Source organism: Ictidomys tridecemlineatus, chromosome 1 (assembly GCF_052094955.1).
Source record: "Ictidomys tridecemlineatus isolate mIctTri1 chromosome 1, mIctTri1.hap1, whole genome shotgun sequence".
NCBI lineage: Eukaryota > Metazoa > Chordata > Mammalia > Rodentia > Sciuridae > Ictidomys > Ictidomys tridecemlineatus.
In genome coordinates this window covers 223,464,673-223,482,621 of record NC_135477.1, presented here as the reverse complement: position 1 = coordinate 223,482,621, position 17,949 = coordinate 223,464,673, and the positions used below count along the sequence as shown (strand labels likewise).

General features: G+C 34.6%; 1 protein-coding gene and 1 long non-coding RNA gene across 2 annotated transcripts in view; both read left to right on the top strand.

The window, feature by feature from the left end:
- Positions 1–17,672, top strand: part of Itga1 (integrin subunit alpha 1) — a 151,686-nt gene extending 134,014 nt beyond the window's left edge. Inside the window, exons 24-29 of the mRNA XM_005319647.4 lie at positions 2,934–3,047; positions 5,428–5,532; positions 5,677–5,781; positions 6,734–6,826; positions 8,886–9,002; positions 13,637–17,672. Coding sequence (XP_005319704.1) covers positions 2,934–3,047; positions 5,428–5,532; positions 5,677–5,781; positions 6,734–6,826; positions 8,886–9,002; positions 13,637–13,681 — 579 coding nt within the window. The 3' untranslated portion in view covers positions 13,682–17,672. The remainder of the gene's footprint in view (positions 1–2,933; positions 3,048–5,427; positions 5,533–5,676; positions 5,782–6,733; positions 6,827–8,885; positions 9,003–13,636) is intronic.
- Positions 5,788–6,616, top strand: LOC144365365 (uncharacterized). The gene is made up of 2 exons (XR_013423678.1): positions 5,788–5,937; positions 6,042–6,616. It is a non-coding gene; the product is annotated as an uncharacterized LOC144365365 (long non-coding RNA).
- Positions 17,673–17,949: the final 277 nt, after the last annotated feature.

Here is a 17,949-nt window from a genome sequence, read left to right as displayed (position 1 = left end):
GACTGAAAGACCTGACTAGAAGAACTATAGAAGAGGAAAAGTTTATTTAGGGGCTCCCAGTTTCAGAGGTCTCAGTCCAAATGAGGCTGGTTCCATTCCTCAGGGTTCAAGGTGAGGCAGGACATCATGGAGGAAGAGTGTGACAGAGGGAAGCAGCTCACATGGTGATCAGAAAGGATAGAGGGAGAGAGAGAAAGACTGACTCCACATGCCAGATACAAATATATACCCCAAAGCTATCCCCCCAATGTCCTACCTCCTCTAGCCACAGTTACCTTCAGTTACCACTCAATTAATCCCAAAAGGTGATTAATTTACTGACTAGGTTAAGGCAAGGGTCTTACAACCCAGTCCTTTCCCCTTTGAACCCTCTTGCATTGTCTCACACGGGAGCTTTTGGGAGACACCTCACAACCAAACATAACAGTACTACCACCCCACTAAGTGATGATTTCCACTACAACACTTATTTCTTCTATTGAATTCTTCATAACAAACTTTTCCTAGCCACTGTAGCAAACAATCATGGAGGTTTTGTTTTGTTTTGTTTTGTTTTTTACGTAACACTTACTTACATGTATGGACTTAAGTTAATATTGTGGAAAAAGTAATACTCAATTAAATGATGCAACATAATTAGAAATGAAGATAGTCCCTATATTTTTGGTAATTGCCAACAATAAAAAAGGAAGTTCTCTTACAAAATGGAAACAAGGTATTCTTTCAAGATTAATTTCATTGTTTTTATTTGCACTCTTTGCTGTAATTGCTGTGACAAGCTATTCCTTGGGAATTAGCATGAAGGCCAACCCCTCTATTTGATTCTGGTACATTTTTTTAATTTTTCTGTAGCTTTATTTACTTTTCCTGGATAAGAGAAATAACTAACACAACAACATTTTTTTTTAGAAAAACTGAACGTTGTAGATCTTTATATATTGTAACTTATTAGGGTCCAGATTTGAAATAGGCACTCCCTAACTATCATAAATAGTGTTGATAAAAATAACATTGTTAAGAATATCTCTAAACATAAATCATTTTGTGTCTCTCTGATTATTTTGCTGGGATAAATTCTAGAACTGAATTAATGGAATGAAAATGAGAGAACATTTTTAGATGAGACCCAGTAAACTTATTGCTAGGAATTTTCCCTAGGAACTAATTGGTGTACAACGATTTCAGTGACATTCTTAACAAATTATTCATAATAGTTTAAAAATTAAACCAGGACACAATCTAAAAGCTTAAAATGATGAATTACTTAAATTACCATGTATTTAGTGAAGAGAATATGATATGTTCACTTGAGAGACAGCTTAATATATATATATTTGTACTCATTTTTTTAGCACAAAACCCGAATTCTGCTATTTACCAGCTCTGTGACCTTGTAAATTATTTTATTCTCATTTTGACCTTGTTACCCCATAGATAAAATAAAGACAAGGGAATCTACCTCCTAGGGTTATTAAAAAGGTTAAAGCAATAATGTAAATAAGATCATTAGCACAGTAGAGTGTCATGTAGTTAGCAACAAATATTGGTATTGTGGTTGTTATTTAGCTATTAAAAGTCATATTCTCCAAATGCCAATCATAATAAACTTTACATAGTATAGAAAATTTTGTTTTTATGTGATGAAAATTTTACAAAATATAATTACATGCAAATAATAAAAGCAGATAACTTATACACTAAAATATTGCCAAGGTATTTTAACTGTAAGAAACTTTTATTTTCTGCTCATTTTCAGTATTTTTTCAATGTTTTCACAAGGAACACTTTTAGTAAGCAAAAAAACAAGTAATAATAACAGAATTCATGATTTCAGACTAAATATCAGGAAACAGATGAAATTCAAATGGGGAGGCCATGTGAGGCAAGAGCAGGCATATTTTCATACGATAGAGTTGGGGAGCATGTTCCTTTTCAAGAAGCCAGGCACAGCTGATTGGGAATCTCCAGAATCTAGGATTAAAGGATATGTTTAATCTTCAGCCCCACAGGGAGTTGCTCCAGATCTGAGTAGCTCTTGGTCTAGGAGACTTAGTGAGGTAGGTCTGTGGATTTTCTGACATCTATCCATGGAAACCAAGTGGCTCCTCCTCTTAGTTTCACAGAGAGATCACAGAGAGGACTTAGGATGCAGAAATCATGCTTGTGTGGAAGGAAGAAGGGCCACTGCACGGGGTGGTCACAACCCAATTGTACCTTCTATATAGACAGAGATTCTGGATAGGGTCCAGTTTTCTGCTGAACATCATCCTGCCCATCCTTCCCAATAAGCTGCCCTCATTACTGATGGTATAGTGTGATATCAAATGGGAATTCTGCAGTAGTGGTTAAAAACAGATTAAGATGAAAGTCAATCGGACTCTCATCAGTCCAGATTATGAACAGCCAGTGACACGATAGTTCTATCTAGGGACTGAACTGTGAAGGGAAGCATATGGGGATCTGGTTTGTGGGCAGTGGAGGCAGAGCCCATTGAGCCAGGGTGAAGGATGACTTATGGCTTTGGGCGATTATGACCAACTGGATGAAGAAAACCAAACATACTGTAAATTATATCAGGCAAATGGTCTCTTTCCTTCACAGCTACAAAAGGAAAAAAAAGTTGTTATAATAGAAAGTACAACAGGTGTGACAAGAGATGATTCTTCAATTTTGATTTTTATTAATCCCAGTATTATTTTAAGAGTGAAGAATAAAGAAACAACATGATTGTAGCTAATCCATAGGACCATAAAACATCCTTATTTCTTGCTTAGTAAGTTATTTCTCTGTATAGTGACAAAAACTGCATTCATTTGGGGATTCAAATTATTGCACATCTTAATCCATCAATTTAAAACCATAGTCCTACAGAAAATGGAGAAGATGCAGTTGAAAGAAAAAGAAATGATTACCTCTCTATTTTCCCCCCATAGATTAAAAAAAGAGGACATTTTCCATTGCCAGGACTTACGCTGTCAATTTCATTTCCCAATTTGACATCAGATGGTTACCCTGTGCTGTACCCGACTGGTTGGTCTTCTTCTAATGTAAGTCATATGTGCCTTAGAATTACTTCATTACTGTTACCTCTCCAACTTGTATTAAGCCTTTTGCTCTGCAGGCCACTTGTGATAAGGAGTTTTTCCAAAGCAATCTGAAGAGGCATTCAGAAAATTAAAAATAATAGTAACTTCCACTGGTTACTCCATAGATGTATTAATTTTCTAAGGCTGCTGTAAAATATTACCAAAAATCAGTGATTAAAATTTACAGAAATGTATTCTTCCACCATTTTGAAAGCCAGAAGTTTAAAGTCAAGGTATTGACATTGTTGACCTATGTAGGCTGTGAGGGAGAATTTGTTCTGTGCCATCTCTCCTAGCCTCCAGTGGCTACTGGCAAATCCTAGCATTCCTTGGCTTCTGGAAACCTAACTCCAGTCTCTGTCTTCACATGGGCCCATACTCTTCTGTCTCTGTTTCTGCACACTATCATTGGACTTAGGGCTCACCAGAAATCTAGGATGTTCTCATCTAAAGATGCTTAATTTAATTACATCTGCAAATTCTATTTCCAAATAAAGTCAAATTCACAGGTTTGGAGTACTAGGACTTGGGCATATCTTCTTAGGATCATTGTTCACTGTGCTAGAGCATATTTAAATAATTATTTATGCCTGAAATGTGTGTTATCCTTTAAGTTTGTATATGGTGTCAAATAACTCTTGTAAAGAGACTTGTTAATGCTTCCTAAATAAGCAGAGCTGCACATAAAATAGTGCAATATTGTTAACTCACTTATCCCAAACAATTGTAATATTGTACTCTTCTTTGTTTTATTTTTTATTTGTTCTAATTAGTTATACATGACAGTGGAATGCATTTTGACACTTTATACATAAATAGAGTATAATTTCTCATTCTTCTGCTTATAAATGATTTAGAATCACACTGGTCATGTAGTCATATATGCACATAGGGTAATAATGTCTGATTCATTCTACTATCCTTCTTAACCCCATACCCCTCCCCTTCCTTCATGCCCCTCTACCTAATCCAAAGTAACTCTATTGTTCCCTAGTTTCCCCCACCCACTCTTGTGCCCCTTATTGTGAGTTAGTGTCTGCATATCAGAGAAAACATTTGGCCTTTGGATTTGGGGGATTGGTTTATTTTATTACCATTATGTTCTCCAGCTCCATTCATGCACCTGCAAATGCCATAATCTCATACTTCTTTAAGGCTGAGTAATATTCAATTGTGTATATATGCCACATTTTCTTTATCCATTCATTTGTTGAAGGGCATCTAGGTTGGTTGTATAGTTTAGCTATTGTGAGTTAAGCTTCTATAAACATTGATGTGGCTGCATCACTGTAGTATACTGATTCTAAATCCTTTGGGTATAAACTGAGAAGTGAAATAGCTGGGTCAAATGGTGGTTTCATTCCTTGTACTCCTTTTATATACTCCTGTATATCCTTGAATGAGACTACATAGGAGTTACTATGGCATAGTGTCTAAAACATAGAAAATCAAAGTATTAAATTAATGAATACGTGATTTCAGGGTTTGACTTATTTTCACACATCTTATAAAATTAAGCTAATCCCATAAGCAAGAAGTAGCATTGCAATCATTTAAATGTTTTCCTAAGGGCAAGGAAAGAATAAACCTCTGGAATTCCCCTTTAATCCAAAAACACAGGGTTGTGACAATTTAGAGAGAAAGCAAAATTATGTAGTTTTTGTACTACTTATGGATTTTTATCCTTATTACCTTTTATCAAAAAAGCAGAGAGCTCTGGGGAAGTAAAAAGTTTATTAGATTTATTAAATTAAGTCCAGAAAGATGATGCAAACATCACTATCTTAAAGTGGCAGCATTTTAATATCTGGAGGGCTGGCATTTATATGTGTCTCCCACATAAATTAAATGTCTTTCCTTTAGTGAGTAGTTATTCAAAACATAAATAAAATGAAAGTTCTTCTCTTTCCAATTCTGCTTCTTAAGTCATCATATGAGCCATCACAATGAAGAAGAAATGCTAACACTTTTTCCTCAGTAGAGTTTTAAATTTTTTCTTTCTGTATTATGGGACGTTTCAAGCTAATCTTTGAAGAAAACAATCAACCATTGAGTGTGTTATTTATAAAATAGCAAATGCTACTCGCATCCTTTCTTTTCCATAGCAACCTTACTTGAATCCATTACAATTCAAAAGTGCCATGGTAACAGTAATCATTATCTGGGCGTGGGAATATATGGCTGGTGCTGAACAAACTCTTCAATCCTGCACACTTGGAAAGGTGGATCTTTAATACATGGCAATGGCTATTATTCACAGATTCTTCACATTACAGTGCCAACTTGTTTTCCCCCTTCACATTTGTCATTTTCTTTTAAAAGTAATATTTTTATTTCTTAGAATGCAAACTGCAGACCCCACAGCCTTGAGGATCCTCTTGGTATCAACTCTGGAAAGAAAATGATTATATCAAAATCTGAAGATCTCAAACGAGGCACACTTCTGGTAAATTAAGTGCTATTTTGACCTTAGATTTTCCAAGTGAATAAATTCAATATCATCTAGAAATATCCATCTGAAATCTTTTTAATATAGTGTCTTTGGTCAGTTGGTAAAAACACTAACTTGAACCTCTGAACATTACAACAGGACTGCAGTACATGTAAACTTGCTACAATCACATGTAATCTCGTGCCTTCTGACATTAGCCAAGTTAATGTTTCACTGATCCTGTGGAAACCAACTTTTATAAAAGTAAGTACTCACATTGATCTTTGCAATCATTGATTCACATCAACAAATATTTTTTTGACATGTGTGTTTGTTCAAAGCACAGTACTACTGTAAAAAGAATGTGAGATTAGAAGTCCCCAAGGCTGCCATCTAAGCCCAGCTCTACTTAGCCACTGTGTGAGTTTCATCTTCCTGTTTGTTAATAACTAAGTAATCTTCAGATGTTCCCCTTCCAGATATAGACTTTCTTCAATTACATAACTCTTTTCTTTGCCTCATAGAAGATGAATACCTTTCCATTACTGAAGCTTCCATTGATCTTACTAAGAACCCAATGAGTGACAATCCTTGACACCACTAACGAAGGATAGAGTTTCCATACATAAGGACTCATTGCATTTAATCAGTTTCATTCCATGAAACTAAATTTTGAAGGGCATTTTAACCCCTGATAAAGCCAAATCCATCTGATAACAAGCTACTTTAAAACATAGTTTATTATAGTTTGTATTATTTCTCTCGAGAAGTACGTAGTTTATTCTGCAAAAATTTTTTCAGGTTTGATCATATTAAGTTGCTAATTTTATAAATCAAGAACTGTTGAATACTGGCAATTTCATGTATAATCTTACATATAAATCTTACTATCAGAGTTTAGCTATTTCATGACTGGCTACATTAAAAGTATACAGAATTTGAGGTTCATATCTGTAAGGAAAACTCAGAATGGAAATTATTTGGAATTTTTTTCCACTCAAAAACAAGGATCTAAATGAGAATTTGGGGAGGCAAAGGAGGAAGGGTAAGTACCCAGTCATCAGTGGATACTACCAACTCCATTTGGAAGTTAGCAAAATCAGTGTTTTTAATCTTTTGGAAAAATCACAACTTTAATCATTGGACTGCTCAAGCATGACTAGCTATCATTTTAATTAGCATAATGTGTTAAAAACAAATCTAATCTGCTTTACAGACACATTTCTCCAGCTTAAATCTTACAGTAAGAGGAGAACTTCAAAGTGAAAATACATCACTAGTTTTAAGTAGTAGCAACCAAAAAAGAGAGGTAAGTATAGCTCTAAGTTTTGAACACAATGTATTTCACACCATATTTTGTGACATCATGACTTATAATTTCTTATAGACCGTAAAGTGACTGCTACTGTTGTCACTAAGTTGACTTACTGTTTGCTTCATATTACCTTGATGTCAACTGGGATTTCAGTCCTGTTCTTCCTCCTAAGAGACTGGGGAAATCAAGATATTTACAACTAAGATGTCTCCTTTGACTTTATTGCTTCTAACTAGCACAGTAAATGGATGTTTTCACTTTCATCTTGATAACAAATGATATATTTGTGACTTTCCTCTTTAAAACCTGGCATTACAAAATGTAGCAGACAGCTAAAGAGTACACCTGAAAAAGTAACTTCTTTTTATAGAAAGTACATTTATACTGTCCAGGAATACATTTGAAATTGTTAAAGTTTTCTTCATTAAGGCATTTGGAAATTGGAAGCAAAAAAATGAGATGGCAAATTCTAATGAAAATTCAGGTTGAGTCCTTGGTAAAAACAGAAGTTTGAATTTTTCCCCTTCTCATTTTATGAAATAAGAACAATTGTGCTGTTATGAACAAAGGCACCTCTGCATACTTCCTTCCCTTGTCCTGGGACGGTTTAAATACCGTATATGGATAAACAGCACCACACAAGCCAAGCCATTCTGCTATTCTTGTAACATCACCTATTTCAATATCAACAACTGCTAAACATATACCCTTAAAGAAAAATAAAATACCTGTACATAATGCTTGCACTTCATATAGAGCACTTAGCCTGATCAATGTAAAGAGTAAAGTTGTTCCACACAAAATCAGCATTTCACTAAAACCTGGAAAATATGAGTGTGATTATATTGCAAAAAATGTACATTTGATTCCTAAATATGTTGTGTTGAAATTGTATAGCCTTATTTCCCCTAAATGTTAGTTAAAAATTCCCCCTGGAGATAATTATTCTAAGCTTCAGCCTAACGGAAAAATGTAAAAATTTACCTATATTGATAAAATTACTCAAGTGATCATTTTGTAATTGTGATCTTGGGGAAGCCACTGATCATATCCATATGACAGCTTCCACATCTGTAAATTCAAGGGATCCTGTTAGATGTGTTTAAAGTCTGTCCTGGTGGCCTGATTCTGGGTACATCTCTGTTCTTTCCAGCTCTGTGTCCCAGTGCATCAGTAGTGACCTACCAGCAGTGACTGGAAGGATTCCGATTAATATCCACCATATGCAAATGTTTCTACCCTAATCCTCCTGTAGGTTGGGAAATTAAAATGTTCTATGATAAGCAAATACAGAATCTTGAACTATTATTAGCCATTGATATCTACCATAAGCTAATTTTTTCAGATGCCTAAGGGATGGGACACAGAGCAGACAAGTTTCATTGAGGTTGTGTGTCACACTGAGAAAGTATGCATAGCCAGAGCATTGAAAATGATCCATTTCACTCTTTTCTTGAGTTAAGCTCTAAGTTACAGATGACTGCTAGCTAACTCATCTGGAAGAGAAGAAGAGAAGTGTGGTATAATAAAAACACATTAGAGGTGGATATTAAAACTTTATTATATACTTGAAATCTGTGCATTTTATTGTCTGATAATTATCTTTTCATATGATTAGAATTATACCACATGAGTAAAAGAATAAGGAGACCACTCTGGTTTTTATTTCAATGACTTATTATGCCCCAGACTAAACTATGATTGTGATAGTGCAATCGTCTATTATTATTCTTCAAGACATACAATAATTTGGTTCTCTCTGGGGTAAATAGAAATCCACTCCTACCCTTGAGCATTCTGATCATTGACAATTTTCTCTTTATGTATAAAGTTCTGAGAGACAAATTACAACTTTTTCAAATAAATTTAACCCGATTAGAGATTTAGAATAGAGGAAGGACATTTTCAAATGTAAAATCCAATGTTTTCTCTGTAGGTAGTAATGAGATTAAGTACACTGTTTGGTAGAAAATTATAGCCTGCAAGAACTCAATGTTCTGGGAGTTCTCATAGGTGTTTATCGACATTAACCATCTTGTTTAATAATTTTCAGCTTGCTATTCAAATATCCAAAGATGGGCTACCAGGCAGAGTGCCATTGTGGGTTATCCTCTTGAGTGCTTTTGCTGGGTTATTGCTGTTAATGCTGCTCATATTGGCACTGTGGAAGGTAAGTGTCAAAGTTTCTCTGTATTGTACCCATCAACAGTAAATTGGTGAAATACATTATGTTTTACTCATGCTGTGGAATACAGTACTATATAGCAATGAAATAAGCATTAAAATGATGACCAAGATTAAAAAAAAAAAAACCCTGCTATTTGGGGCTGAGGTTGAAGCTCAGTGGCAGAGCACTTGCCTAGCATGTGTGAGGCACAGGATTCAATCCTTGGTACCATAGAAAAATAAACAAATAAAATAAAGGCATTTTGTCCATCTACAACCACAAAATTTTTTTTAAACCCTGCTATTTCAAATGTTATACATAACTTGATCCCATGTGGTAAATGAAAAAAAAACTTATTTTGTAATATACATCCAAAATACCAGAGAATCTTTCTAGAGGATAGGATTATAGGAAACCATATAATATTTAAAATTCTTAAATAAGCACATGTTACTTTTATAAACAGAGCAGAATAAAACTTTTATAGGAAAAGAAAAATAATGGATTCCTGTGTCAATCTAAGGACACAGAAGCAATAGATTCATGGTTAAGATAAACCTTCTCCTAATCACACATTTATAGGTATCTTTTTATTTATGATTTTTTATTTATATATAACAGCAGAATGCATTACAATTCTTATTACCCATATAGGACACAATTTTTCATATATCTGTATACAAAGTACATTCACACCAATTTGTGTCTTCATACATGTACTTTGGATTATAATGTCCATCACATTCCACCATCATTAATTACCCCATGCCCCCTCCCTTCCCCTCCCACCCCTCTGCCCTATTTAGAGTTTGTCTATTCTTCCCACACTCCCCCTCCCTACCCCACTTTGAAACAGTCTCCTCATATCAAAGAAAACATTCGGCATTTGGGTTTTTGGGATTGGCTAACTTCACTTAGCATTATCTTCTCTAACTCCATCCATTTACCTGAAAATGCCATGATTTTATTCCCTTGTATTGCTGAGTAATATTCCATTATGTATATATGCCACATAAAAATCAAAAACTTTTTAATGTAAAACCAGGCATAACATGTTTTAAGTAATAAATTTTTGCCTGAGTAAGGTATAGAGAACCTACTTAGTTAATGTAAAGTAGATCTAAAAGTTTCACAGATGTTTAGTTCAAATCCTTTTGTAAAACTAAGTAACCATTCATTTTCTATCAGATAAATCTGGATATTTACATAGGAGTTTTGCTTAGGCTAAGATATGTAAAACTTTTTAAATGGCTTTGTATCATTTTCAAACAAGCCAAGGTGATATTTTAGGATAAATTTACTAGAGAATAAAATTCCATAGAAAAGTTGAATTTAATGTTTTTTTCACTTACATGCCACTCTGTTTTTACCTATTTTTTTTTGTTAAATGGTTAAACTATGTTAAAAAGACAGATTGTGGCTACATGTTCATTTTTTCTAGTACATGAGCAACAAAATTGTTTAACTGAAAAGTTTAAATATAAAGTTTCTCTCCCCTTGAATTACCAACTGCTCCTAATTCATTAGCAACTCAATTGCCAACTCTTCCTAACTCATCTATGATGAGTGACTTTCTCTTTGGGGGTTACTCTCAAGAGGAGAATATGGACAAAGTCACATTAACGATGTAAGTCAGTAGCATTTAATTCAATCAATAAAATCCATGACTTTTCTTTAGCACAGTCACCAAGGCAAACTACTCCACCACCTCCTATATCCAGTCTTTCCTTTTACTATACAAGGTGTCTGTGTTCTCGCTGTAATACCTGGTTTTGCCACACTGTGGTACCCAAGGGCTGGCTTACTGGCTGTGCTTGAAATACAGGAAGTGTCACTCATAAGCACCTGTGAGGCAATGTGTTCCTCCAGCCTGATCTTCTAGTCTGAGCAGGCCTTTTGCCTGAAGAGTTTCAGGACATCACAGGCAAGGGAAAAGGAAAGCCAGAGTTCATGTTTGGATAGATCTCTCCGGCCTCAAACTCAGTTTAAGACAGACAAACGCAAACTTCATCCATCTGTTTTTGTTCTCTAGTTTGAAAAAAAAAAAAAAAAAGAATGAATGTAAAATGAGCACATTTTGCCATTCTATAAAGGTTGTGTTGATACATTCTGATCTTTTCTGAGATCTTTATTTTAGGCCCCAAAGGAGATTGTTTAACGAACTTTGGATTCGCTTGATCAGTGGGTTTAGTGAGAGACCTAGCAATCAAATCTGTGATTCTAAGGTAGAAGGGAAGGGGACTTGCTCTTATTTAGTGCTTACTGTTTCCGCTTGAAGCAGCAATTCTATTCCAAAAGATACACTCTCCATATCTCATATCTGTGTCTTTGTAATTCACATGGCAGAAATTAAAACTTGACAAAATCTTTGTAGCTTAACATACATCATGATTGATGGGAGGAACCTTGTTTATGTAAGTTGAGGACTTTTTCCTAAAATATGGCACCAATGCTGAGGGCTAGTGTACCCAGTAAAGTAAAATGATTCAGTCCACAGAGAAACTGTGAAAAAGTAAACATGCCTCTCCACACTCAATTCACACGGATGCCTGAGGCTCACCTATGATGATTTATTTATTAATCCTACAGCTTTGTTCCTCACCCAATATAACTTATTGGGGGTGGTGAATACATTAGTCCTTTCTCTTTTAACACTTTCAGTTACCCAAGTCAACCATGTTCGAGAATCTAGTACAGTATAATAAGATGTTTTAACTTTTCATTATGCTATACTTTGACATGATTTTTATTATAGTGTACTGTTATCATTGTTTTATTAATTGTAATGGTTGTTAATCTCTTGCTGTGCTCCTTATTGTGGGTGTTTACATATAGGGAAAAAAATAGTGTATCTAAGTTTCAGTATTATCTATGTTTCCAGCATCCTCTGGGGGTCTTGGAACATATTTCCTAGTGGATGAGGAGACTATCCTTACTCATCATTTTTAGTCTCTTACATATTTTTAATGAATTTATTCATTCAACATTCATTCCTGTATATTCATTAAGCACTTACTTTTTGCCAGGGACTGTTTCATCAAATAGGGTTTTAAACTAGGACAAATATAAAGAGGATCATTAATAATATAAAAAGGAAAGCTAAGTGAATGCACCTAGGGAAGTCTGGAAGCTGAAAATTAGTTTTCTTACTAAGAGTTTGGGTAGGATTGGCCCAGTCCAGTTTGCAGCTAAATATTATGGTCTCTTAATCTCCACTCTGCTCACCAAACTTCCCTTAAAGAAAAATAATGTTTATAAAACTGGCTGGGTAGAAAAGTCTAGATAAGAGAAGTTTTAAAATAAGATGTTTAGGGTATAGAAGGAAAGTTGGTGAAGAAGAAGGAGGAGGAGTAGGAGGAGGAAGAGGAGGAGGAGTAGGAGGAGGAGGAGGAGGAGGAAGAGGAGGAGGAGGAGGAGGAGGAATAGCAGCAAAGAGGCTTTAGAGAGGAAGGAAAGAAGTTTAAAAGCCAGGCAGAACAGGAAAGAGAAAGTCTTAAAATTCACCACCTGCTTTTATGAAAAACCTTGGCTGACATGCAGGCACAAGTCAAGGAGCTTAATGGTTTGTGAATCCAGAGCTCTTCTAGCTGACTGAAAGAAATAAGAAGGAGAAATATGTCTTCCCAGAAAGCAAATATATCGCTGTTTTCATGTTTATTTGTTCTGTTGTCATTCTTTCTCCGTTTACCATCAACTAGATTTTAGCATGGAGGAAGACATGAGCCCCCAGTAAAATTTCTGTAAACTGAAAGTTCTTATTTTTGACCATTTGTACCCTCTAAGTCCACAAATGTCCAGTCATTATTTTGAAAATATATGGTTCCCTCCCATAATTTAGCATAAACTTGTGGAGTTAAAGGTTACAACTCTAGACCCTTAATTTCCTTTTCTTTGTAGTAAGCGTTTTAGATTAGATCACTGCAAAGATCCCTTCCAGTTCTCACATTTATTTTTATTAGTCTGTATAACAGAAAATGAATACAGTACTTAAAACTTTGCATGATGCCCCAAATCGACAAAGAATAATGAATATGTAATGAATATGACTCACATTTACCACTGTGCGAAATTTTCCTTACAGTTAGTGGATTTATTTTCATGTTTAAATGATACAGGGTCTTTCAAGAGGCTTCTCATGCCAAGCCTAGAGGCAGATATAACACATTTAGAGTTAATCCAGATACTTCAGAAATCTCCCTAGCATTCAATACCCTATAACATTCCTTGTCAGCTCTCATGACCTACACTGATGACCATCATTATTTGATAAACATTTCTCTGCAGCCACTCTGAAAAAAGATGATAGCAAAGTAGAAACAATTCCAGTTAACTGCATTTTGTAGTCTCCCAAAATGTTTCCTATGAACTCTAAGATTGCATGCAATATCTCACTAAGAGGCATTAAATATTTAACCAATGAGAAGCTAAAAAGATAAAAAATCAAGCAACTTAATAAAAGTCATTCTATTGAAACCTAAGATTAATAGGTCAATGAAAAACATTTCTCAATTATATGAATTAACTGTTTGCCCAGAATTGTCAATGTTATTAAATCAGATTCTATCCCAAGAAATTAGTATTATTTATTGCCTAAATTTAAAAAATCAATTATGCTATGTTTTGTATTTTCTCAACAGATTGGATTTTTCAAAAGGCCACTAAAGAAGAAAATGGAGAAATGAAATATTTAACAAAAGAAGAAAATAACAATTCTTCAGTGATCTATCCTCAGGTTTGCCTCAAATATGTGACAAGAAATTTATAAATATAATCAAAGAGATGGTCACATAACTCTACGTAATCCATCAGGGATTAATCACTTGGAAAATGACAGATCAAGCATGATCCAAAAACAATAAAAACAGTACCACAAAGATCTATTTTATAAAGGGATGAAAAATATTTTTAAGTAATTACTCACTTTTGTTGAGTAAGCAAAACTACAAAGTGTTTAAAGAAGAATCTCTTCAAATGTTTATTTGCATAATAACAAATATGCCACCACCTAAAGTATTTAAGGAATGCAGAAAAAGAGCTTAATGATTATTGAAACATTTAATTCCAAAACAATGTAAATTAAGCTTTTTCCCTAGATTCCTGATGGATATCCAAATTCAGCATGACAATCAGCATTTTCAAAGCCATGAAAGGAATTATCTGATAAAGATGCTTCTCCCGGTTCAAATGAGAAAAATTTTCCCCCAATAGAATCCCTGTACAATATAGACTAAAAAATCAAATTCAATCACAGAGAACACTTTCAACAACTTTGTGTTAGATTCTGTAGTTGGAAAGCTTTTTATTTTATTTTTTCCAACATGATTGGAAAATAATGCAAGTCAGCTGAATTTTCATGTAGGACAGAAAACAAGTGCACTGAATGGATTAATTTAAAATTTTGCAGAATATGCTTAATTTTGACACTGAGCTCTCAAACACAAAACTCTTTTATACAGAATAAAGTACTTAAAGCAGTTTTGTGTAGCATAACAGTGATTGTCATGAAAAGCCACATTGTGTGGGGGACATGCCAAAATGGTTTCTGAACAGAAAATGGCAGCATAAATAGATGCCCCTGAAATGCTGAGAAATCATCTTTGCTGAGCAGTTTTTGAATGCTCGGGGTTCTAGGATGTTACACAAATTGAGAGTTTCCTCAACTCTTTGGTACAGGGTTCATTCAAACCCCCACCCCCAACTGTGAGAGTATGTTTATTTTTAACTTTTTAAAAGTATTTAATTTTCCAAACATATTTCTTGTTTTTATGAAAAGGTAGTGTTTCATTTCAGTATTGCATTTTACCAAGAAGTCACTGCTTTTAAATAGAACCCCAGAAATGTATTTTCAAGAATTTAGGGTTTGAAAGCTCAAACCAACAGAAAGGTAACACATCTTTGTATGAACTTCTTTTTCTTTAAGTAATTGTTATAGCTCCTTAGATTTCACTGTAGCATCACCTCCCAGGTTGCTCTGTTTCTTAGGAAAATAACAATGAATGAATGTATAGTAGCTGCATGTGTGAACTACTGCTGTAAAATTTGCTGATACTTCTGCAATAACTCTTTTTCTCCAACTGATTTACCGTCACAAGACCCGGAATCTGTCAGTATCCTGAAAGTGCTAAGCTCTGCTTTCCTCAAAAAAGGAGCAAATCAACAGAGAAATCAAATGCCATGGGTTTAATTTTTTCAACTAATTTCTGAGGAATTGTCTTAAGGATTCAGAGTCGGCCTACCTCTGGACTCTCCACCTCTACATCTAAGATCCTGAAAACCAAAGGGATGTGCCTGGGGGATTACAAGGTTATTTGGAGCTGGAAGAAAGTGTAAATTTGTCCAGAGCTTTGATGTCCTCCTGTTGGCCTGTCACTGATCAGAAATATCCTCTTTTGGAATTTCCTCCATTCTTGCTATCTCCCTCCAAGTTCAGAAATTATTTTTTCTCCACCTATTCTTTCTTTGCCCAATAAAACTCAGGGTCTCTCTTTTTCAGAGTTAAAGTTGCACAACTCCACTGCTCACCTGCTGAGCCCTGCCCCCCTCAACTTAATACCTTCTTAGAAGTAAATCCAACATACAATTTAAATTCACACTGCTAAGAGAAAGCATTCCCTGCAACATGAGTGTGTATATTTAAACTAAATTAAAGCCAATGAACATATTTTGAACAGATCAGATACCTGTCACAGCAATTTATCTGCCACAACTTTTATCACAAGTCATTCCTCCTGTTTATTAGTAGAATATTCAATGAACCAGAGATTCCATTTCTCTAATATTATAATCTGTCAAGGTCTCTATATGAGTGTCTGTAAATTCATGCACACACATACAGATACACAAGGAATTCAAAATTAACACCAAATAAGAGGGTTTGCTAAAAATAAACACACAAAAATTGTACCAGCAAGAAAATTTGATTACTTTTTACATAATATTTTTATTAATATTTAGGTTTAGCTAACATTTCTACAACTACCTAAAAACATAAATGCAGAGGTTTTGATTTCGAAAATGTCAATAGATATTCTATATTAGCTTTGTACAAATGTTTTAAATCATATTATTGATTAAGAAATATACTAAACTCTATCATTTTATTTTAAAACAATTAATAAGAAAAGTGGGAAATATTTAAGACTGTTTATGTGTTCATGGGCTTTTTTTTCTTTTTCTTTAATTTGATCTTTTCAAATATGTCTATTGCTTCCATTGCAAACCAAACTATGTATGCAAGTCCTTTCTTGTCCAAATCTGCAATGCATATTGCTAAATTATTTAGCGACTTGCTCTCAAAGATGAAAAAAATCTCTGATTTTGTCATTTTTCAGTTTCCATGGTTTAAATATTCTCTCCATAGCCATTTTCAGACTACGAACATGATCAGAATTAGCTTGCAAAATTCCTTGAAATCTGTCTGCTCTTAGGAACTAGTTTGAGCTGGCTTCATACACAGATTACATGATAGATACATGGATAGTAAGATCGATGATAATCATCTCATGTCAATACTCATAACCAACACACACAATATAATCATATTCCAAATCACACTAAAATGCTGATTATATTTAACCAAGCAGACAAAAGGTTATCTGAATGCCCATTCTTCAGTTTCTAAACTTGTAACTTTCTTTTCATGTTAATAAAATGATATGAATTTGCAGAAAAAAGGAAGGCTTTGAAAGCCAAAATATACAAGGAGTGGCACACTGTAAGAATAAGACCTGCTCAGTGGTCATAAAGATTTTACTTTTTCAAGGAATCCAGAGCCCTGCAAGCACCATAGTGAAAGGTCATTCTTTATAAATAATTTTCACATCTGTGATGCAATTTAAACTTTAACAATACAATTTATTAAACTATATTTCTCTGAGCATTGGGTTCATGGACAATTTCCACCCAGGATATTTTTTGTTTCATTAAGTGTGCTTGAAAAGAGGCTTGTGGGAAGAAATATTTCATCAAATTTGATATTTAGACAACCACAACAATTGCTTCTGTAAATACATATGTGTACTCACATGCTTGTATTTACTTATAGAGTGTTCTCTTTTCCTTTTATAAAATCAAGGTCTAGGTACAACTGGGGGAAAAATATTTTTACACCAAAAGAAAAAATTAGTTGGGTTGTGGTGGTGTAACTCTGGTTGTAGTAGAATCTGTGAGAAGACTTGCCATATTCTATGTAAGGCCACAACTTGCACACTGAATGGCAGCCCATCAGCTTCCCTGAAATGTGCTTTCCGTGGTCAGTGTTTTTGTTGAATACACCACCCATTCCTTGTGAACCACCCATGTTGCCCTGCACAACACTGAGCAAACTAGAGAAAACTCAGGCTCAGAGCCTGTCTCATGTGTGTGGTGTAGTCACATTATTGTCCAGATAATCCTGCTATCTGTCAAATCAGTTGTCAAAAATAGTCTTCTATGCACTCTTCATTTATTTCCCAAACCTCTTAAGCCCCCTCCAACAGTCTTCTCCTCAAAGGGAAATTTTCAGGAAGACTTTTGTAGGAAAATCATCTTAATTAAACATGTGTTGCTTGCTCTGACTACCACCAGTTTCCGTGAATGGATCATTTATATAGGATTTCTGACCTTGTTTTCTCAGTGATGCTCTAAAGAGTTGACATGGTATTATGTAGCAAGAATAAAGTGAAATGTGCTTAAGACGTGAATCAGCTTTAAAATATTTGCAAGCCACAGGGATACTAGCAGCAACAGTGCCAGTGGGGATGCTACAGGAATTTAGAAGGTCAGTAGCTCTCTGTTAGCACTCCACAATCCCCTTGACATGACATATTCTAAAAACTGAAGAGAAGGGCCTTATCCTCAATCTGATGCTATTTTAAAAAAAAAAAAACTGAAATGTACAATTTAATTACAAAGAACAGTCTTTAAGTGTAAGTGAATCTTCAAGTTGATTCCTCTGGGCTCACAGCAATTA